The sequence below is a fragment of the Diadema antillarum genome, unplaced genomic scaffold (genome assembly GCF_040938485.1).
Source record: "Diadema antillarum isolate AM-2024a unplaced genomic scaffold, OU_Dant_1.0 seq00001370_RagTag, whole genome shotgun sequence".
Taxonomy (NCBI): domain Eukaryota; kingdom Metazoa; phylum Echinodermata; class Echinoidea; order Diadematoida; family Diadematidae; genus Diadema; species Diadema antillarum.
Genome location: NW_027272131.1, coordinates 1,237,710 through 1,262,501, shown reverse-complemented (window position 1 = coordinate 1,262,501; position 24,792 = coordinate 1,237,710). Strand labels below are relative to the sequence as shown.

Here is a 24,792-nt window from a genome sequence, read left to right as displayed (position 1 = left end):
ATAATCTAAATCATATCCTTCCCATCATGAACAAGTAATGTCAAAACTAACCCTCTGAGCACAAAATTCTTTTCTTGCCCATTATGTGTGTGAAATTTGTGCACATGTGAGTCATTGGCGCGGAAAGAGTTAGATTATTCTCGTCTGTCGTAGAACAAAGACAAAGATATGACGAATATTCCATGTATCAAGGAAATATAGTCTGGCAAATTTGATATAAATAAACCTAACTATTACATTGTTTGTGTCAGTAGAAAACTATGATGGATTGTAAGCAATTTAGGAAAATGACAAAAATGTTAAAATTAACTTTTATCATAATCTTTAGCGGCTTAACTGAGGCTTTAAAAGATGGTAGATGATATATAAATATTTGTTGAAAGTAAAGCATTGGTCTTCACGTGCTCGGTTGACACTATTGATATAATATTTGATACCACTTTCTATTTCTTCTAAGAGGCTTTATATTAGATTGACATGTACAGTACTTTGTCTCAAAGTTAAGACATTACACTCTTCGTCTTGTTGGTGTTGTGACGATGCCCTCGTTGTCCTTTTTTCCCCCTATATGCTCACACCTGAAACTTCATGGATCGTGAGTTTGTCGGTTCCGTACAGTGAAAAAAATATTAATACAATAAAATCTCTCCATGTTAACACTTTGTCATTGATACAGCAGTGCTCAAAGACACTGACCTTCGCCTAATTCGGAAATGATTGAGACACTTCCAAGTGGGTAAAAACTCCTGATAATAGCAACAAAAAAAAGGGGGGGGGGGCACAAAATAGTCCCAAGCTCACAGTCAATGCGTTACGGTGGGAGAGCGTTTGTGTGTTTTGTGTTTGGGTGCGTGCGTGTGTGTTCGTGTGCGTGTACGTGTATGTGTGTGTGTGTGTGTGTGTGTGTGTGTGCGTATGTGTGTTTGTATGTATGTCTGTATGTGTCGTGTCTTGTGTGTGTGTCTGAGAGTGTGTGTGTGTCTGAGAGTGTGTGTGTGTGTGTGTATGTGTATGTGTATGTGTAATGTGTGTGTCTGTGTCGCAAAAGCTAAGACATGCACGATTTAGGCCGACTCTTGCGTATCTAGAGCAATAATCGCATTTTTTCTCTTTTCCCCTGTTCCCCCCCCCCCCACCCCCCCCCCCCCCCCCACCCGCAGTTTGCCGATATATAAGATATGAAGTGGATAGTAGGCTATATCTTGAGGACCCAGCCGGCATTTAATTACGGATGGTGTCGAAATACGAGATCGCCAACCACTGAGTCCAGTCAACAGCATCCTCGGGTTGTTAGTAGGCGAGAAGCGATTACAATTACGACACACCGCCGGGACGGAATATCTATATTTCATAACTTTAAAGACACGCTCTCGTAATTCTAACATGCATGCTAATGTTGTACCACCACACGTAAATAAATGCCTACAAAAGTAACTGTGGAACATAGCTTGCCGCACGTGATGCATTAAAAAAGAAAATTATCTTTCTGTAATAACAGCAGCACCGCATGGTCCAGCTATTCTATAGAGATGTATATCAACTACTGCATATATGGAATTGAAAATATGTATCATACAGGAATAAGATATCATCGTTGCTGTTGTTCTTGTTCTTACTTGTTAGTCACGTTGCGTAGAAGACGTTTATAGTTAGTCGTACCGTGTCCGTTATTATTATTATTACCTGTGTAGCTACTGGCTGTACTTTTTTCTGTGGGATCACCTGTTTTCAGCACTCTTTGAGTCAACCAAAATGACTGCATCATGGCGGAGTAACACAATTAATCGTTCGCTTGTTCGAATTATACAATAACATCTAAACAACAATGCAACCGCAGACTTCAATTTCCGACATCTCTTATCAGGCAATATAAGGGCCTGTTTGTGTTGTGTAATTTTCGCACCCTTAAAAGAGGAAAATTGCCCGCAGTCGGTTTGGTTTAGTTTACCTTGGTTATGCATGGGATGTTTTGTCACGAATCACAATGCACATTATATAGTTAGATCCAATTTAAAGTTTTTGTGTGGGTATATAGTAACTGTGAGCTTATCTCAACTAAAACTCCACATATATACCAGTTCTTCCGGCTTGTTTACTTCTAGCCACCAATATTGTCAGCATGTGCTGTTATTTTCCTATGCGGTGTCATAATGTTTATAACTGGCGTGTGTACGTTTATTTAAAAAAAAATGTGCGATGTGTGTGCGTCGGGATTTTGATTACTACCGGGTTCTTATAAATCTCTTTGTGTGATAATTAGATGATGTTACATAGATATGATTACTGAATAAATTATCAAAAGATCTTTAATGATAATTTTGCTAAAATAACCATGTTAGTCAAAGCAGTATGTGTCAGGAGCGATGTGGCTCAGGTAATCTCCGATTTTCCGTGTGAAGTACTATTCCACAGTAATGTTGTGATCTCTTATTGGTCACATACGGGAAATACTGGTGCTGCGTTGTAGAATTCTGTGACTTACTAAACACATTTTCACAAATACAGCTCTTTTTTGGTTAAGCCAGGCAATGATATTGCGGACGTATCCCTGCTGGAATCACACTTGAGAAGGGGGACCCTATGATCTAGTGATGTTTATGTGAGAGTAGGATACGCGATGTGGCAAATTCTATCTGCTATACTAATTACAGTGCACTCCCGTTATAGCGAACACAGTTATAACAAAATTCCAGTTACAATGAAGTAAAATTTCAGGCCGCAACTCTACCCACTCTATGTATTTTTATTGTTTATTTGTTTGGTTACAACGAAATTTCGATATAACGAAAGAAAACTGCCGGTCCTGAGGACTTCGTTGTAACGGGAGCCCACTGTATAAAACACTACTCTATTTTTCACACAGCAAGCCTCGGAGACAGTCAACTCCAAAGAGAAAAGCCATACATCGCAAAATGCTTCTTTTTTCTCATGTTCACTGTTTATTGATTAGTTCACTCACTGATATAAGTCGATCATTTTTTTTTAGGGGGGGGGGGCATACATCTCAAAGCTCTCTTTAATTTCAGCCTCTACGGATATCTGTAGTTAAACATATTACATCATTTGAGCTTTTTTTTTCCTTTCTTTTTTACATGTCGTGAAATATAAATCATATGACAAAATGCGCATTTGGTTAAATCTTTATTTTATTTCCCTTAACCCTCTGAAAACCGCAAACTCTAATTAATAGTGATATTTTACACAAACATGATGTCACTGACAGTGACAGATTAACAGACTTAATAGACCTGATGGTGTAGTTCACATTTTTCCTAGGTCAATTGAAAGACATATTCTTGTAAATTCAATTTGAGCATATTAATTAGATTGCTGTAAAACACATAATCCTTATATTTTCTGGACTTGATCCTTCACTGATTTTACAAACCAAAACAATACCCCTGCTGTGCTGGGAAAAAATTTTCTGAGTCATAACACCATCAAGAGAATATCAAACACAAATAGAGATATTTTTTTTACTTTCTCAGAAAGATTTTACACAAAATAAAGATGGTAAAACACTGTGATCAGATGACTTACAAACAAACACACACATAAACGAAGATGTATGAGGCAATTCAGATAGCACTGCTTCAGATGTACATACCTACTACAGTGTACTAAAATACAAAACTGAATCCCACTGTCCTTGAAGCTGATGGCATTGTGTAACATCACAGTATGTAGTCAATAACTCTAAATCCATGTCAGATGAGCTGTGATTTTAGGCAATCTACCACATGCAATTGAGTACCCTGTTAATTTGCTCATCAATATGGCATGTTAGGTAATGATTATTATGAAAGGGTGTGAACACTTCGGTATACTCATGGAAAAAGGCAGTGGTTACCAAATTCAAAGGCAAATTTGGATACAGAAAGTTTAAGTTCATCATATATACTGGGGAATAGTAACAACCAGCCGTGTTATTTCACTGAATCCAACCCACTTCAATACGGTGATGACGTATCATTTGTATCATAAATCTAACAAATGCTCACAGAGACACGGGCAAAGGAAATACAAATAAAAGAACTAATAATTTCTATGATACTTGTAAGAAAAGTTCAACTATGTTTGCAAGTAAATCTACTTGTTTCATTTCAGTCCTGACATTGGCATGGTTCCTGTTCTTCTTCTTTTTTTCTGCTTAAGTTTAATAAACTCCACTTTAGTGTTCATTAACGGGAGATTAGTTTCACCACTTATAATGTGCACAAATTTCAGTGAATCCAAAAAGACAACAAACATCGTTCCCTCTAGATTCACAGGTTTCATGTCCACCCTTCAAATAAGATGCATTTTATAGTGGAATTCACCCTCATCAACCACAGCTTCGTACTTCCCGTCAAGTTGACATTTCTTTTAAGTAATTTTTAATGATTTTTGCTTTGTTTTTTAAACCTTTGGGACAAGAAAGTGATGCAGTGTGAGATCTTTACTGGTTGCAGACTCCCATCTTTCATTTCCTTCTTAATATTACTTGTGACAACATGTTCATGCTCCTTTTAGAGTCTTTTTGGAGTGACTGTTTCTTCAAACCATCTCAGGACACAAGTGTATTTATGAATACTCTGAATGAAGAATTCAGAGGAGTATATTCATGAGCATTACATTGCTGATCATATTGAGGGGCATATCATAGACATTGTCAGATTAATATTTGTCGAGTTAAGACAAAAAAAAAGAAAGAATTCTTTCTTATTTTTTCATCATAGATTCCCTATATAACTCTAATGACAGCTTGTCGATCTTTATCATTCATTTCCAAGGACAAAGTCATGTAATTTGCATGATATCCATGTCAATCAGTTACACATGTATTACATAAATGATCTCAACAGTCCTCAAACGAAATGCATTTTGTTCTTGTGTGAATTAATCACTTTCTTTTTGACTGAATCACAAAACTGAAAGTCTTTACAGACTTCTTACTTGAGCCTTTATAAATGACAAATGACAAATCTGCAAGACATACAGCAATATAAGTATAAACAGAAAATACCTTTGTAAACGAGGTTTCGTAATTTGCATAAAGATCTGGTATGCAATGCTAGTTTGCATCAGGTAGCATTACATGCTCTGTTTAAAGGGATTGTATAGAATTGGTGGAGATGAGAATCTGGCTTTTAACTTTTTACGAGATACAGTGAAACCCCGTTATAACGAGGTCCGTGGGACCGGCGATATTACCTCGTTATAACCGGTACCTCGTTATAACCGTACGCATCAAAAACAAAGAAAAACATAAGCACGAAATCATACCCGTCAATCAAATTTATAAGAACCTCCTTTGCGTTGTTACTACACAATTATGAATCGTTATTATTGAGACAATAAAGGGAAATTATTTGTGAATTGATTCATAAAAAAGACGGAAAAGTGGGGGGTGAAATGCGTTAATTGTTTATTTTTCTTCCAAAACTCTCTTCTCATTATAGTTCACATATTATGTTCTTGAGAAGAAGGCCTACTCGGCAAGATCATATCATTCGGGATTCTTTCTACACCTATCTCTTCCTCTTGTATCGAACCATCCTGAAAGATTTTTTTTTTTTCGTTTGTGAAATACAGTGAACATCGTAAAATGACAACAAAATCAGATTGTATAAAATACGTTTGTTAAAATACGTTTGTTAAGTTTTTCTAAACACCAGCGCAAAATGAGTAACATACATGTTGTTTGTAGTAACTTGCGAGGTATGTTACGCTGTTGGTGCCCAGCGGGAATGCGATGATTTCATAAATCATTTCCGATGTAATCCTATACAATGTATAATGATCGTTGCGTCCGAAGGGATTAAAAAATGCGTTCTTTATTTTCTTCCAAAAATTTTTTCGCGTTTTGTACACCAGTTCTTGAAAAATACGCTACAAGGTTGAATTTGGAATGTTGTGATCCTTTTGCGCAAATATACCTCATAGACCATTCTGGTCTTCATTGTGAAATGCAGTGTTAAATGATAATGAACAAACTCAGATCTCTTAAAACTGTTAAATGCGTTTGTTTCTTTTTCTGAACACCAACTCAATTAAGTAGATTAACATGCGCTATTCAACTATTTTTACGCTGCTGTCACTCGGCGGGATTGCGATGATTTCATTAATTATTTCGGCTTTAATCATACACACTCATATTTATATAATAATTTATTACATGATAGTGAACAATCCCAGATCTATTTAAACTGTTAAATGTGTTTGTTTCTTTTTCTAAACACCGACTCAAGTAGATTAACATGCGCTATTCAAGTATTTTTACGCTACTGTCACTCGGCGGGATTGCGATGATTTCATTAATTATTTCGGCTTTAATCATACACACTCATATTTATATAATCATTTGTTACATGATAACGAACAAACGCAGATCTATTCAAACTGTTAAAAGCGTTTGTTTCTTTTTCTGAACACCAACTCAATTAAGCAGATTAACATGCGATATTCAACTATTTTTACGCTACTGTCGCCCGGCGGGATCGCTATGATTTCATTAATTATTTCGGCTTTAATCATATACACTCATAATAGTTACTAGCCAGCAAAACAACTGGAAGTCGGAACTAAAAATGGAAAGGGTATAATGATGAGTTGCACACGCATTTCAATGTTATTGTCCATTTTGGCCACGAGTGTCGCTACATGAAAAGTTTTTGAATGCGTTATATTTTTTTTCTCTCGTTGCGCTGTGGTCTGACCTATCACGCACGCGTATCTCGCGAAATACAAAATCGAATGATTTTATTCAATAACTTAGTAGAAACATCGGAAGGTATTTCTGTGTCTTATGGCGTGGTTAAGAAGAAAACATGAACTACTCTGCAAAACGGGAAAGAGATATGGATAGCGTGAATTTGGTTTTCAATGTTCCCTTTGTCGCGTGTTTGAAAGCGGCAGTCAGGAAATGGAACCTCGCAAAAAAGAAAATGGAATGATTATGATTATGTTATGTGGTTTAACATGGAAAGAACGGTAGGCCCTATACTCGGTTATTCGTCACTGATAATGGGCGGTAAAGAAGGATAACGATGGGACTGAATCATGTTTGTTTCCGAGTCTTCTTGCTTCAGAGAGTACATGTAGAGATCGAGACGGGTCGGGCACTTGTGCAGTGCATTACTGCGGCATTCTACACATACGTAAAACGGGGATAGCGTGAAATCGCTTTTCAATGTTTCGTTCGTGGCGTGATTGATAGAGGCAGGTCTAAGAAATGGAACCTCGTTATATCCGATCAAATTGCTTATGTTTTTCTTTATCATGATGCACCGAAAATGTCCTCGTTATAACCGGAATCTCGTTATAACCGAACTCGTTATAACCGGTTCGTTCTGCCATAGGTTTACACGCAAAGGAAAACGGGACCGACGCGATCACCTCGTTATAAGCGGTTCCTCGTTATAACCGAACTCGTTATAACGGGGTTTCACTGTACCAACAAACCACTTATAAAATAGTACAGAGCTTACCCTTTTAAGAGGAATTCAATGTTTATTACATGAAAATCGGTTTTTGAATCGCTGAGACATCCAAAAACAAAGTAAAGCAAAGAGATCCTAATAAAAGGTGGGCCCCACCTTCTATTAGGAATGCTCTGTTTTGGATATCTCAGCAATTTTAAGACCGATTCTCATCAAATAAACATTGAATCCCTCTTAGAATTACATGCTCTGTCATATTTTATGAGAGGTTTCTCATTATCTCACCAAAAAATATTAGAAACCTAAAGCTAGGTCTCAACCAAAACTATACGCTCCCTTTAATCAGTGATTATGGATGTGAAAATGGCATTAATATTCCAGGGTATCTGGACCAAATGTACTACTGCTCCTCTCATTAAGGGTCACACATTCCTTGGTGGGGGTGACATTGGCAGGGTGGATCAGTAACCCATCAGGTACAAGGCAGTCATTGTAGGAATGGTTGCACCAGTCGGCACACCGGGAAAGGGGCCAGACGAACCAGCGATGTCGATGTGAGAGTAGGGTATGGGCTGCGTCGAATCCTGTCCGTGCTGTGGTGTGCATGTCAATGAAGAAAGCAAACAGTGAGAAATGTGATAACAAGTCTACCTTGAAGAAATGTAGGATAACTGGAAAGAATTCTATCAAAGCTAGAATACAGCCTTCAGTAATAGGAAAAAGAAGGTTTTTTTTTTTTTTTTGTAGCTCTAAGAAACAACATGTGTTTCCCACACTTTCCAACAATAATCACAGTTTGCAAGATATTAGATTTGAAATAGCTTTGTTCTGTAGATGCCCAGCCTGTGTCTGTATCATGCATTTGTGTGGGTTGTGAGATTGTGGTGAAATTACATAAATACTCACTGTTATGACCCGAATGAGAAAGGAGTCAATATTTGTTTTACACACAGAATACTAAGTATTCTATTGTGTTAGCATTGTAAGATTATGGATCACCCACAGGCAGCATGCACAGGCTCACACACAAAGTTGATTGCCTGCGTTATATCAGTTTTGAAATCAACTGGAAATACAATCCTGTTGCTTTGTTATCATTCATGCACCCAGTTGACAGGCCTGAGATATAATGTACCATCATTTTAGTTCTTATTTCTTGTTTGTATTCCAAAATAATCATATGCTGCTGATCTTTTTTTGATCTCCAGTCCTACAGATAACCTTCGCTATTTTTTCTTTAATATTATCCAAAATGACATTTTGTTTTGTCTTAATCTGCAATATTCATGTCTTCCTGATATCAGTTTGTTTCATTTTCTCAATTTCCATGTTTGTATTTAATGAAATAGAGTGGAAAATAGATTCAACCTCAGACCACTATAATGGACTTTCATTTGAAATGGGAGCTATACTGGATTTTCAAATACACTCTACGTTGAAATATTGCCAAACTACTGGATAAGTTTTAATGGGTAAGGCTAAGGGTCAAGGAGAAAATGGCCATACCTTGTCCAGTCCTGAGGCCATGATGAGGAAGGCGGCTGGAGTCTGATGACCTCTGGCCGTCATGGTGGACGGCAGGTTGTTGCTCTGCAGGACGTCTTCATACTCGGACTTCCCCTTGTGGAAAGTGTAGTCCTGCGTGCAGAGCATTGAGGGGAGGGAAAATCGAGTGATACAAAATTTTCTCTCAATAGCAGAAAGCATCCTACAAATGATTGTTTGCTATTGTTGGGATTTATTTTGAACCTTTCACAGCACTGTATCCTCCCTTCTGTTTTTACATGCACCACCCCTCTATAAACCAATGTATCGGCCCACATCACATAGATATTCACATCCATACTTGCATCCATGCACCCTGCCTATCACAGACACTCCACACATCACATGTCATTTTCCTGCCTTTTTCACTCCTCACCGATTGGTTTCTATAATGCTGGAAACATGCTCAACTCGGGATGTAAACCTATGCCAAATAATCTGAGCATTAAACTGGCTACAAGGCAGTTAGCCAGGAGACTTCATCAAAGCAACATGTGTGGTGCTCTGTCTGTTTCTGTTGAGTCGCTAGAGAGCTGAAAGAGTCCGAGCCCTACACTATGAATAGGCATTGATACTGTCTTTTACTCTGTACAGTACACATCTTATGGCACAATCAAGACCATTCAAAAGGAGCTAAAATCAAAGAAGCTCACGAAGAATCATTATGCACTAGCAGCCAGGTGGTGATTCTAGCGATGCCATCGGGCGAAGGGACTAACATGACTATTCAGTAGGGGTGAGGAATGGGTTAGTCTTTCTACCAGCTGCTGTACTCTGCTTCAGCTCTGTTGCTTCATGTATGACTGTTCATGCCAACAGCATGTGGGTCTTTGAAAAAGACTATATTTTGACCTGAGCTCACCTCTCGTCTGATGTTGGAAATTTCAAATGGATCAGCCAAAAGATCTCCAACTGCAAAGGAGGAAATGTAAACAACATATTTTTAACATGAAACATCAAATTTAAACAAATATTTCTGATATGAAGCATTAAGTTTAAACAAATATTTTCTATATGAAACATCAATTTTATCAGGAGAATTATAACAAGAAGCAAAATAATTGTGTAAACTCATTCTGTCATATTTGTGGGATCAGTAAACTCAATATCTTTCCTTAAAGTTTGTTAAGACCAGAGATGCACAAACAGTGATTACAAGGTAGATGCCATGTTTTAATCAGTAAATTTCACTCCAGTATGACATCAAGTTCTCATGGTGATCTATTCATACTGTAGTTCTGCCATCCCATGGGCATGGACTAAAGTAGTGATGTACATCACAACAAATGTCAGAAGTGCTTGATCATTTTAAGAAGTCCCATTGAGAAATATCAAGTTCCAGTGAAATATCCCAATTATGGGTCCTGAATTGGTGGGCATTATTTAAAGGATATCTAAATTCATTGTATATGCTTCAAGGACGAAGGCTAGTATGCATACCTAAACAAAATAAAGCACTCACTATGATTACTGGCACATGTACTGGTACATACTTGAAAATGGAGTAGCCATTAAAGAATTGACAAAAGTCATGCTTTGTAAAATAATAAACAAATTAGAACAAAAGAGGCAACTACAATATGCATGATCAGTAACATACAATAAAATGTCCCACTACAATGCGAACATAAGAACAAAACAAATGAAGAAATATCACAGATACTACACACGTACAACAGTACATATGATCCATTACCAAATTTGGAAACAAAAATGTGTTGAGCACACTCACGCACCCTTCTGCATGTTGATTGCATTATTTTTCTTTTTGGCCGGGCCATTGTCCATGATGATCTAGATAACAGTAAGTGAAAACATGGATGTACAGAAGATAATGCATGCATACAATTTGCTACTGCAGTTTTCAATACAGGGTCTTGGGGGAAACATACAGCAGTAGGCCTATGTAGGAGTTATGCAGTATGGCATAAAATGTGCAAGTTGCAATATTTTTACAAAAATTCCTTGACCTCATAAATGACAACTCTGAGGCGAGGGAGGTTTTTTTTGTATGCAATCTTTTCAAAGAGCGTATAGAAAATAGGGCCATGTTTTTTCATGAAATATGCTTTTACTTCCACTAAGACAGTATCACATGCATAACACAAAGATACAAGCACAGCCATACCTTTCAACTAAGATGACAGAAAAATCATGACCCCAAATTCCTTTGTTCTTAAAAGTACAATACAGCAAAAGTCCTCTTCCAAAGATTTATGAATGTCCACGTACAATCAGTCCTTGGTGGGGGCAAATTCTTAATGCTTCAGATTTTTTTTATTGTAACCTGGACAGAGTTCAATATCTTTCAGTTGTACAACATCATAAACAAGTTCTGCCTGATTCTTTCATGGAAGATATCACGATGTTGAGACCACATCTACAGAATATCAATGTTTGATGAAAATCCTTGTGCTTGCATTGTCAATTACTACAGTGTCACTTACATAACAAATGTGATGGCTAAAAATGAACAAAACTTTGGGGAAAAAAATTAACCTAAGCCCCATTTTTATTATTATTATATTCTTTATTTGCTTCTTACAAAGCACATATAGTATATACAATAAAATATCCCTAAAAACATGCAGATACAATGTATAGACATGGATGCAGAAATGAAGTATAAAAAAAAAAATTAAACAGACACACACATAAGTCTAAAAATGCCCTCAGGGAGATCCAACAGAAATCCACATATTTTCTGTTATTAATACATTTGCCCATCAACCCTCCCTCACCCGTGCCCACTCTGACTGTTCGGGGAAGAGAGTGGAGCACAGCACCCATCCATATCCCGGCTAAAAAACTACGTACCCAATCCAGCACAATATACCTCACTCTCTGACTACTAGTACATGATGTGTACACACAAGTGCGCACGTGCGCCCGTGCATGCTCTCATAGACATGCACACATTGTTCAATAAGTACGATGTTCTACTATGCACCCATATACGCACATTCGAATGCATTCGCAATTTGGCATTCACTCACTCCCCCCACACACTCCCGCAAATACAGGTAGACTACCAGCAATATGACAGTGTGCATGTATATAACTATGTGTACATGCAGCACAACATATGTATAAAATTCAACAACTGTCCCCGAAACAGTCATGATGATATTAAAAAAAAAAAAAATTAAAAATTGCATCTTTTACTCTATGTTCTGTATAATAATGTGACCAGTAAAAAAACTGCATTCTCCCTGAAAGTATTTCATTCCAGCTACACTATGCCACATTAATGTAGACATAGATACGAAATCAACTCATTACATTCTTGAGAGTTTAGAAAAGAAAATTCTTTGTAATCCCTCATATGTATCAATTCCCTTATTTGCTCGGCATTCCTCATGGCTTCATCCATTTCACCGCATAATGCCTTCCATCTTTCGTTTATCTTCGACTGGTCTAAAAAATACCTACTATTCAAAAATCTCAAATTACCACCTAGTACAGAATATGCACCAAATCTACTCATTCCTGTTATATAAGAAACAATCTGATTCTTTGTGTTTAAAGATTTTGTTATAAAATTCAAACACCTTCTATGGAACCATAATTCAGGGCTCATCATTGCCGATAAAAAAGGCAAGAATGCATTATGTGTCTGCCATGGAATTTTCCATTTGAAATAGGAATTTGCAATCACTGTAATTTGCTAAAATTGTGGCTACTACAAAAACAACTTACACTTTATCTCTTATCTGGCAGCTGCTGCTACATTAACTCCATTATCCCATGTAAGCTTAAAATCATCCAAACTTGTCTCTTTTTTTTTTGTAAATGGGTCCCGAGATACATGCCACATCTCTTAAGTTTCCAACAATGGAGTGTGTCTTTTCCCCTTTTTTTTTTCTTACACTTGTTTTCCATCACCATTTCTAATGTGGCAAGGAAAAGCTAATGATAAAGACAACACATGGCTATCCTACATAATGTGTGCATACCGAATAACCTTGTCCCATAGCTCTGATCGCATGTCCAGTCAGGGTAGCAATGGTCATTATCTGTGGCTCAACCTCATTCAGCGCCTGGGGGGGAGGGGGGGGGGGTGAAGAAAGAAGCAAACTGCAATTAAGACAGAGATGCTAGCTTTTCACATCTGGATTCAAAAGAGAGTGAAATATATAATGTGTCCCTTTCCACAACTTAGATTCATCCACTTTTGGGCTGGGAGTTTTCATTTTTCATCTTCTGTTTTGCTTTCTAATAATTTTGCCCAATTTGCAGTTTGTGCAGGTGTGCAACCAAGTATTTTTTATGCATACAATCAAGAGATGCACTAAAAGATAGCTGTAGACAATTTTGTCAATGATTGTATCTTCCGTATTGTGTACATAAAACAGCAAGAAGATAAAAAAGACAAAGAAATGAGTCTTGTTAGAGAGAGATGCGGCACAAGAACTCCATCTCTCAACTCTTCATGGGCCATTCTCCACGTCCCCTAATAAAGTTCTCACACAGTTTAAACTATCTAATAAACGCAAACAAAGGGGAAATAAAAACTGGCCAGAAATTAACATAATTTATTACAGGCATAATTTACCATTTGCAGATGAAACAAAAACCCAGCTTTAGTGCTTCAAAATAGTTCTAAGATGTGAGTGAATGATAGAAACAACCAATATAAAAAAGTTCATCGTTATAATCAATTTTAGATAACGTTAAATGTAAAAAATGTGAACAATAGTTATAATGAAATTATGTCTAGACTTAAGCTTGACCATCTCAGCATTCCAACCCGAGACCTCTGGATAGCTAGAACGATGCTCCACCAAAAATATCAAAATTGAATTCTTGTTTAAAATATCAATGACATCCTGACATATATCTCTTTCAGGTCTTATCCCACCTTTTCCTTCATTTCACAGAGACAGTCCCCCATTGCCATCCTGCCCTCAGCGTCCGTGTTGCCAACCCTGACCCTCACTCCAGCTCGCGAGGTGATGATCTCGTCTGCCACGTAGCTCTCTGGACAGACGCAAAATGAACCAAATTGGCAATGGTGACTATGGTTGTGGACAATCGATCATAATGCAGTAACTCTGAATAGTTTGGAGGCACTTAAATGATGCCTGTTTTTTCTTTTTATGATCATGATCTGATATTCATTCAAATTATAATTTTTCCTCAGTTTAGCTCACAAGAAAAATCCACAATAACATCCTTTTTAAAGTTAAAATCCTCATTTAACAAAAAGGAATCCATAAAAGGAAAATGGCAATTACAACAGAAAATATCAACTAGAAACATGTAATATCAAAACCACTAACCTATGGCACAAACACATGTCTGCCATTTTCTTCAAATGAACAGGAACACACAAAACAAGCTTTGTATTGGTTTTCTTTTCCAAAGCCGTGTACTCATTCTCAGATTTTTACAGCATCTTATTTTCTGGACTGAAAAAAAAAAAAAAAATGAAACAATAAGTTGTTCTCTACAATTTGACTAGCTTATATGCTTCTTGTGTTGCATAAGTCCATGGTAATCATTCTATCAATCCTGAAAACATTAGATAGTTAATGACAAAAAACTAGGTCCTTTCAAATTGTAGAGTCACTGGTTTATGATGATCATTTTTTTTTTTTTTTTTTTGGGGGGGGGGGTGGGGTTAATGAAATACTTACAATCTACAGATCTATTGATAGTAGAGTTTCATGAAATGTAGAAGGAGGGCTTACAAAGCGAAGACAGAGCTTCATCACTGCTCTGGTGAACCTTACCGACTCCGATGCTATTCCGGACCATGGCCATAGTCCCAACCACTTTGATTCCTGCGGGTCTGATGGTGTCCAGTGTCTTGAAAAATCCTGCCACTGTTGCTGCACCACACTTATCCCTGACAGGGTTATAAAGTTAAAAATAAGCAATTAAACTCTTCATTAACTCTTATCAACTCATTATCTCCCACGGCCACATTTCAGAGGTAAATTTAAGATGCCTTTGATGTCCAAGTACAACTTGATGCTATTTAGACAAGAGGACCAATTATCATTAGCACAAGAGGTTTCTCATGCTTGAAGGTAAACCTGTATTTGAAATATCATCAATCACTGCTACTTCTCTTTGTCGAGAGGTTTGGGATAACCAATCATTTGCTTCTCACGACCAAAGAAGATGCATTTTAAGTAAGTGGCTGACTAGTCAATCATATCATTCCAAGGGTCACACAGTGTATGATGATAGCATGCACTGGAGACTGTAAAGCACATGTGGGCAAGAACTTCCTTGAAAGATTATATTGCTGCTAAAGCATAAGAATTTCTGCATTACTTCTCATTGTGCCTACTGTATAATTTTTATTTCATCTCTTAAAACATAATGTATCTTCTGCAGAATATCTGCACTGCTATATCCAGAGGTGAACATTCTTCTCTTAGATCATCTTAAAACATTCTCTTAAAACGTAATGTATCTTCCGCAGAATATTTGCTCTGCTATATCCAGAGGTGAACAGGTCATTCTTCTCTTAGATTATCAAAATGCCATCAAAGCACAAAAAGAGACAGTGTATCTTACATAAAAACTGCCTAAGGCATGAAAAGAATATTACACTAAAAACTTTTTGACATCAATAAAACACACTACCACTACACGGTAAAACAGAGAAAGAGAGAGAAATGCATGATTTATTGTAGACACTTTGACATGCTGTATATCTCACCTGTGCATACCAGCCATGACACCTCCTGCCTTCACATCAGCTCCACCTGTGTCATAGGTCACGCCCTAGTGTAACAAAGGTCATGTCATACCTTGCTTACTTATGTGTCAGGTGCTCATAAATGGGAACTTGTGGAACTTTACAAACACATCTCTTGTATGGCTTTACATTGCTCTTTGGGGCTTTATATAGTACTCTTGAAACTTATTAGGTCAGACAGTCATATCTGATTATCAATATTAACTTCCAGGACAGAAAATGAAGATCACAAAAGCTAGAATGAATAACTGGAAACATATATATATTTTTTATTATTATTTTTTTTTTTTTTTTTTTTGAGAGAGAGAGAGAGAGAGAGAAAGTAATGGGACAATTTTTGTGATGTGACGAAGCAAGAACCATTCATTTTATACAAAAGAGGCATTTTATCATCAGCAAATGGAGTTGTACTGTTATGTCCCAGCAGGCCGGTTAATTTACTGCAAGACTGGTACCGGGTATTCAGTAATTCGTGTTCTATTCATTTAAAGCTGGTAAATGCTCAGGACCAAGACAACTACAGTACAACACTACAATTCAAGAATACAGTTGGAGTAAGACATTAAGGTAAACCAGACAAATTAGGAGCAGTTCCAAAGTTACCTTTCCGACCAACATCAGTGTCTTCTTGATCTCCCCTGAGCCAACATACTCCAGTTTAATGACACGCCCTTTGTGGCGGTCAACAAGTTTAGCGCATCTGTTGACAGCTGAGAAGAGAGGATATTGCTCCAGCAGGGACGAATCATCGGAGATCACCTCCACCTGGAAATATTTTTGAACATTTTGACCATAAAAAGAAAATGCACATAGCTATTTCATGAACTGCTAGAAAGAAAGTGATCTTTTTAGAAAGATATTGATCTTTTTAGAATGAAAACAAACATGGACTAATACCTCTTAACTGGAATAAAACAGTAGTAAGATCTTCTTTAGCAATGCATGTTGGATACTGGTAGGTATAAATATGTAATTTCCACAACCAAAGAAAGTAGAGATATTGCACATTACATGCACAACAGCAAATATCCAAGGAAAATGGATTAATCATAAATTCTTTGCCTGTGTGTGTTTTCTCCATGTGTTTTATATCAGTAATTAATTCACTGCCTGATTACATTAGATTTGCCTAGATTGATAGGAGTTAAGACATAGACAGAAAGAAATAGACTAACAAACAGACAGACAGACAGATGGAAGTTAGTTGCTTTAGGAAATCTGGTAAATCATACATGTTCATTGCCACAGTTAGATCAGGGCCCCGTTTCATAAAACTTGTTATCACTAACAAGTTATGATAGTTGTTATAAGCTGCTGAAATCCTTGCATCTGATTGGCTGAGAGCAAATTTGTCATACAAATGTGGCAGTAGTTACTGATAACAAGTTTTATGAAATGGTACCCAGATCTGTTGTCTACAAACTTAGAGTCATATACTGTATGAGCATCATGAGATTACAAGGGCTACTTTCCATTTAACCTGACAATATAAAAGCACACAATATGCTGGAAGTGATAACTAGACTCATCAAGACACAGCTGGGCTTCAACAACTTGTGCATCATGTCAGTTTTGCTAAGATTATTGGGCCACCAAGCATGACCACTGTGAAGTTACCTTGACCGATGAGCCAGCTGGAAAAATCCCCGTGACATACTTGGCCACATTTGGTGCGGCCATCCTCTCAGGATCGGAGCCACCGATGTCTCTGGCTACCAATCTGTGGCCAAATAAACCATGAACAAAGAAAGTATGAATATTAGAATCAATTGTGGCAAATCATTTCTTGTGTGAAAGCAATGAGGTCTTGTCAATACAGGACCTGCATCATCATTTAAAGAGAACCAAGATGTGACTTGCAGTAGAAATGCCTACAAAATCGAAGAGTAGAAATGCATGAAGTGCTACACATATACCAGTTTATAATGTGCGACATTACATGACATATTTCTCTGTAATTGGTGATGCTTAGAGTTTCCAGCACTGTGCTATAATTTGTATTACAAGCTCAATATGGCTCTTTGTTCACACAATAAATTGAAGTGAAAGTCCATTTCATACTCAAGTTAAGTTACATTCAGCCAACAGAACAAGAGGGTAATCATGAAAAGTCAAATATGGAGGAAGGCACTGATATTTCACATTTCTCGAAGAATAGTGATATTGTTAAAGGACAAGTTCACCCTCATAAACATAAGGATTGAGAGAATGTAGCAATATTAGTAGAACACGTCATTGAAAGTTTGAGGAAAATCGGACAATCCGTTCAAAAGTTATGAATTTTTGAAGTTTTTGTACAGTAACCGCTGGATGAGGAAGACTACTGCAGTGTATGAATAACTTAGATGTCACATGCGTACAACAATATAAGGAAAATATAAAGAGAATTTCACAAAATTCCATCTTTTGAAAAAAGTACATATTCCCTTGACTCGTTACCGACATATGTTAGGGGTAATATTATTCCCCCTGCCTTTAGAAAGAGGCAAGTCAAGTGCTCTTTTATTATGCGAAAAAAGTGCAAATATGTTGAATTTTCTTTACATTTTCTTTACACTGTTGTACGCATATGACTCACAAGCTGTAGTAGTCTCCTCATCCAGCGGTTCCAACACAAAAATTTTAAAAATTCATAACTTTTGCATCGATTGTCCAATTTTCCTCAAACTTTCACTGAAGTGTTCTACTAATATTGCTGCATTCTCTCAATCCTTATGTTTATGAAGGTGAACTTGTCCTTTAATAGTCATGTATATGGAAATCATATCACATGATTTGTTGTAGGTTAATGTCTCCCATTTACCTGCAAAAGGACTTATGCTACATTTTCTTCATATTCATTTGAATTTAACTACATTTATTTGTATTCTTCACATGTATATCAATGCCCTGACCAATGGCCTAGTTCTAAAAAGATGATATCCCATCAGCATATGAGACTGTGACAGAAATACCATTATCATGAAGCTACTTGACAATTAAAGTCTGTAACTTACAATATATGTGAAATATCAAGACGCAATGCTGTTTTGTCTTGTTTTGTTGTTTTTCTGATTTTACCTTCCACTTTGAATATGGTTTTGAGTTTCCCTTTATTGTTGTAAACGAGGAAAATGAGTGTCCCTTTTAAGCACAACACTACGCACCTGCCACTTTCGATGCCTTCAATGTACTTCTGGAGATTCTTTGCTGTCTTTGCTGTGTCTTCCCCAGTTGCCAGGATGGTCACCTGTGACAGCTTGCTGCTCTTCTCCGGCACGTCAGCTCGAATTTCAAACGGCTAGGTGGGAAAAGAGGGAAAACTCCAAGATGGCAGGTCATTGCTTATCCAACAACAAGATAGTATTCCTGCCCAGAGTGTTTATCCTAAATCTGCCCTCAATCATGTGTCCTCACGTTGAACTTCCCCTGACAGTTATATAAATGAAGAAGAAATACACTCTGATACTCACTTTCACGTTAAGTTATAACAGCCATTTGATCCAATTTGGAATTCACACAAGAATGCATTCATTTGTACATTCCACTTTAGTTTTGACAATGAGAGGAATCACAACAAACTGATAACATACCTTCTGAAGAGAGATAGTTCACTCACCACATAAGCAACTTGGAGCAAGCCAAGAGCAGCGACCAGAGTGGCATTTGGATAATCCGGACTTGGAATCACAATAAGAAGGGGCTTTGACATGCCTGCATCCTTTGCTCTTTGATATGAAAAAAAAAAGGAAAATAGAAGCAATACATTCAAAGTAAATTGTCAATTGCTACGCATTGATATCATTAACTTGCTAGTATGCTCACTGGTTATATGTTTTAAATAATTTTGCCAGACATCAAAAATCTTTAACTTTGTTGTGTATTCATCCCACTTTTTTCACACTTAATGGGCATCATTTCCACCTTTCAACTAAAGTGACAAGGAAGCAACTAGATTTCACTCTTGTGGGATTGGTCTTTATGTTTTATACACACTTTAAAAGACTTGATTAGTAACAATCATATCAGAACTTAATGATCATATATTTATAGGCAAACTGCAATCGTCCACACCGGTAGTTCCATGTTTGTGCTATCATTTTCTTGTTCTTTTCATTTTTGCCAAACCATTCAACTTGCAGATTTTGTCCAGACAGACAACAAGACAGGTCTTACCTCTTTAGTCCAGCTCCTGCAGCATCGGAAAACCTGCGATGATCATCATAGTCCCTGTTCGTTGGTCCAGTGGGTGAGAAAACCAACCGCTGGAAGGGAGTGTTGGGCAAGGCCAGTAGCATCACCTCCTTCCCGACGCTAGCATCAATCTGGTATCAAGTGAAATAGATGCGGTTTATAGAAAATCACAAAACATTGTGAAGTGCCATACAAACAACAATGTGTATACTATTGTGAAGCATGGTTTCACAGGATGCGAGTATCATAAGTTTAAATTGCGGTTCAGTAGGTATTAAAAACTTTTGTAATCCCGGGAAAGGTAACTTTGGGGTTTTATATTAAGTAAGGATCATGGGCCAATCACAGCTTGAATAATGTAGCCAATGTTAGCAAGTATAAGCATATACACTTTGCATGTACCTTCAGTGTGAAAATAAAGTAAAAAGAAAGCCAGGGATAAATAAGGAAGAACTGTGAATTCTAATAGTATGGAGGTTAAGAAATGGAGGTGACCTGTGATCTTTGAAACTTTTAGCAGAGATTGTGCCACAAAGGGTCCAAACTGCTCTGTTTTTGGTCCACTTCTCCAATTCCTAGATTAAAAAATACTTTCAAATACCTGAGGCTGTTGTAGGCACCAGACCAATAAGAAAATGAGATATACCACGTTTCTAGTGACACATTAATACAAAATTAATACACAATGAACCAGCATCTGTAGGTCAACATTACAAAAAAAGTGTTCCTTCCTATTGTATAATGACTATAATGACCATTCAAATCATATCATTTTGAAATGAAAGAATTTGGTTCAACATTAACTGCACACGTAAATCCAAGAGTTGGGATGACCGATGGTTCATGCACTGCTTATTTACGAAAGAATGATGCCAAATACAGACAGATCTCTTTTGTTAATCAATACATGTACACTAATTTTCCCTTGTGTGTGTAGGAAAAATTAGCCACTATAGTCATTAAACTTCTCAAGGGGAATCTACCATACTTCACCTTCTTCTGTCTTTCAATTGCAGTCCGGAGAAATGCCAGCTCAGCGTCTGTGATGAGATCAACACTCTCTGCCACGAGTATTATACCATCACAGTCTATGTCGGTCCGAAATTCTTTTGTTACCATAAGAGTGCACGGCAAACTGACAAAAAGGAGGGCATGAATAGTGAACAGGAGAAAGAAAAGAAAGTTGTACTCAATTCAACATGTAAATAATGATAATGTAGGACAATATGCCAGTTCATTGATCAACACCTCAATCTTCATGTTAGATCTAATTAACAGTAAACACTACAGTTGGCTGGGGACTTGCCAAGCTGAGTGTATGGAAAAATAATGAACAGCAACTGTCACTCATCAACTAGGATAGTGCCACAGTGGATGATGGGCCATCATCCGCTATCCTAGTTGATGAATGACAGCGACAGTTGATGGCAGACTCACATTGTTCCCTTAAAAAATAACAAACAAACAAATGCCCAAACAAACGGCATATCCAAGACCATAGATGCTCAAGAAGAAATAGAGAGTTCTACAGTATACATTATATATTTGTCACTCTTAACCATGATATCTCTAGGGTTCTAAGTAAGATACGTAAGAAGCCACTGCAAAATCACCTTATTTTCGGCAACTACGTACAAGCCAACACCCAGGGAAATTGTCTAGAGCAAATATTGACCGAAAGATCGGTCTGTATCTGTCCGTCGGGGAATGTTCCGCGGAGACTGCGTCTGGCTTCAAGAGCGTTAATGGCAAAATATAAAAGAGTCCTCCGGACAGACGGATCTTTCTGTCTAGAGCAAATAGAGGGAATAATAACAATATAAACCTACCAGTTCCCCGTGGGTACGTCCATGCTTCAGCTATTCTGCTTCCTAACTTAGTACGACAAGCTTCAGAGGCTGGAGCTAGACGATGACGGCCCGACGCAACACCGCACCAGTGGACACAGACAGGGAGGGACAGCGTTGTCAAAGTACAGTAGAATACCGCTGGCGTTACCGTCGTCGCTACTTGCTGCTGCAATGAGTGCAAGTTAGCGAGCTGCTGCCACTACCTACCAACGTCAACTGCAGATGTTTTGATGCCGGAAATTTAGTACGAAGTCGAGCTCGAGTAGCCTGTCGCACGTCGTCTCCTCCGTGAACCACAGTCTATTCTAACCGTTACACAATCACAAGTTTCACTCCAATTCCAAAATCATGGCACCGGCACGGTAGCAGCTTGAGGGCTTCCGCATCCTGTATTATAGCATTTGGCCAATGCGAGACCACTTCGTGTAAAAGACCATGTACCAGTGATCAAAATCATGTGACATCGCCACCTGGAAACGTAGACATGTGATGCGCCTGGCGGGTCAGGTGGTCGACACGTGTGACCCGGGCCCTAGATCTGAAGCGAGTGGACAGTACAAATGTATTCCCAGAACCAGGACGGTTGCATAGTGATTAATGGGCACATTGTAATGTTGTTGCTATGGAAACAGCGACAGAAAACCCTTTTTTTTTCGTGTGTGGGCGTGTGTGTGTGTGTATGTGTGTGTGTGTGTGGGGGGGGGGGGGGAGTAGGGATAAACTGGGCAGAAATTGCACCTAACTCTACTCATCGCACTGCACTTGCAGTCTCTAGTTGCTTCTTTTTTCCCCTCCTCTCCTTCCAATTATTGTTGAACAATTCAAGTTTCAATGGCAATTGTCCTTCTCTGTGCATATTTCTTTTTGTTTGTTTGTTTTCTAAGGCTGCAATGCTGCCTTTTTCTCCCTGCGTGCAGCTGAAAGTAAGTGTATTGTTGATTTCTTTGATTTCTTTGTAATTCTTAAAATACTTATTATTATACTGTAAATTCTTTATATATTTTTGTTCAAAATTCACTGTGCTTGTACCATTATATATGATTTGCATGAGAAATGTAGAAATAAAAATCAAATTGAACTGAACTGGAATCATAAAAACAGAAATGTTAGCCTATATTTGCAGTATAAACCTAAAAGTTAGCTGTGTAATGGCCCCACAAATTATAAAGTTTTGTAACCGTTATATCTTTGAAATGTTATTCTAGTGACAAAGGGAACAAATAGGCCTATCCCTAACGTTTGTACAAACACTTGCTAATTGTTTTTAATCTTCATATCCGAGCACATACTGGAAATTTGTTCTTTGAACATAAAATCCTGAAAATAAAAGATTTGTATCAATTTCAACTTGGTCAATTTATGTTTGATTACAACTGCAACCATCTACCCAAAGTATTTCACTCTTTATCTTATCGTAATAGTCACGTAGTCCTACATAACTATCATTCCCACGAGACAATCCAATGATCCAAACGATCCATTAATGAGAACTGCACATACTCAAAATACATTTGTTTATAGTCACGTAGTCCTACATAACTATCATTCCCACGAGACAATCCAATGATCCAAACGATCCATTAATGAGAACTGCACATACTCAAAATACATTTGTTTATACATACTGGACCAAGATTTTGGAATAGCTTAGATAATAATTTAAAAGAATTTTATTTGTCATTGACAGAGGCGGATCCAGGGAGGAACGCAACCGGCGTACCCCCCCCCCCCTTTATTTTTTTTTTGAAACAAAAGAAATAAAAAGAAAAAAATGGGGGAGGGGTGCGTGCGCCCCCCTCCCCCTTTAATTTTGTAAACGCGCCCCCTCTTTACGGAATTCCTGGATCCGCCCCTGATTGAGATTGTGAAGAGTGTCTACAGACCTCTTCCATTCCTCTCCTCTTCCTCTTCTTTATCCATTCTTCTCTTTTGGTCACATTTTCCTTGGTATTCACGACCAAATAGTGTCTGTGCCTTAAAATTGCTTTGTTTATATGCATTATAACATTATCGTAAGTATTGTTGATAGTATGCTTGTACTATCAGTATCTGTAATAGTATGCAGATAGATTTGATATAAATATATTTTATTGGTATATTGGTGTTGCTGTTGTTTTCATTTCAGTGTTCCACGTCCTCACAAGCTTGGCTTTTTAGTGGGGCACTCTTTTCTGTCGTTATGATTACTTCCTCTCTTTTGTTTCCATGACAAAGTGTGCGTTGTTCCTTTTTATTTCTGCTATAATATCATTCGTGCATATATTTATATTGTGTTCAATGTACTGTCCTTACCAACTGAATGAAAGTCAAATTGACACATGCACCGCTTAGAATCATGGGTTTTGTTTTGTTTTGTTTTGTTTTTATGGAATTAAATAACTGAATTGAATACTTCCGACTTTCAAGATTCGTTCCGCCCAGAGATTCTTCCCATTGCAATAATGGAGAACTCCCAGGGAGGAGAGGGAGCACTGACTCCCCCCCCCCCCCCCGCCCCCAACCAACCATGAGCAATCCCGCTCCCCATCCCCACCCACCACTCATGCATACACACTAAAAAGGAAAAAAAAAGAAAACCCCAAAATGGAAAAAAAAAGACTTTACGCGGCACCTGCAGTCTAATGTTCAGTGATTGAACGAGTATAAACCAACGCTTCCAGGCTTGTTTAATGCTATTCAAAAGCATGTCATATTCACTGCAATAAAAAAAAAGTGAAATCCAGCAAACAAAATGGAACTTAAGTTCCATCAAGATCAGTCCGGGATTAAGAAAGTCAGTTTATGAAATTGTAATGTTATAGGTCCTAACATAGTGTGATGATAACTAAAACGCAACGCCTTGTGAATTATAATCTGAGGGGCTGATATCAAGTCACAACTTTCTCTCCATTTTCAATTCGTTGCATTTCATTTATTAAGTTTCTACACAAATTACATTTGCAACATACATCAAGAGATAAAAGCATTGTAACAAATATTTGAAATAGACCTTAGATAATATCTAAATAATGCACAAATAAGAAATCAGTCTAGAGTATTATTATACGTTACATTCATAATAGAACATTACGATTATGTGTTGGGAAAC

The 24,792-nt window shown here is 37.5% G+C and overlaps 1 protein-coding gene across 1 annotated transcript; it reads right to left on the bottom strand.

Annotated features, from left to right (window-relative positions):
- Positions 1 to 6,848: 6,848 nt before the first annotated feature.
- On the bottom strand, positions 6,849 to 22,152 carry LOC139708744 (putative aminopeptidase W07G4.4). Its single transcript, XM_071620679.1, has 15 exons — positions 21,684 to 22,152; positions 20,848 to 20,989; positions 19,837 to 19,985; positions 19,280 to 19,388; positions 18,828 to 18,961; positions 17,299 to 17,401; positions 16,285 to 16,446; positions 15,643 to 15,707; positions 14,702 to 14,817; positions 13,828 to 13,946; positions 12,923 to 13,006; positions 10,703 to 10,760; positions 9,829 to 9,878; positions 8,928 to 9,059; positions 6,849 to 8,014 (listed from the first exon to the last, which is right to left on the bottom strand). Exons 1-15 carry the CDS (start codon positions 21,704 to 21,706, stop codon positions 7,883 to 7,885), a joined length of 1,578 nt encoding a protein of 525 aa, XP_071476780.1. The 5' UTR covers positions 21,707 to 22,152; the 3' UTR covers positions 6,849 to 7,882.
- Positions 22,153 to 24,792: the final 2,640 nt, after the last annotated feature.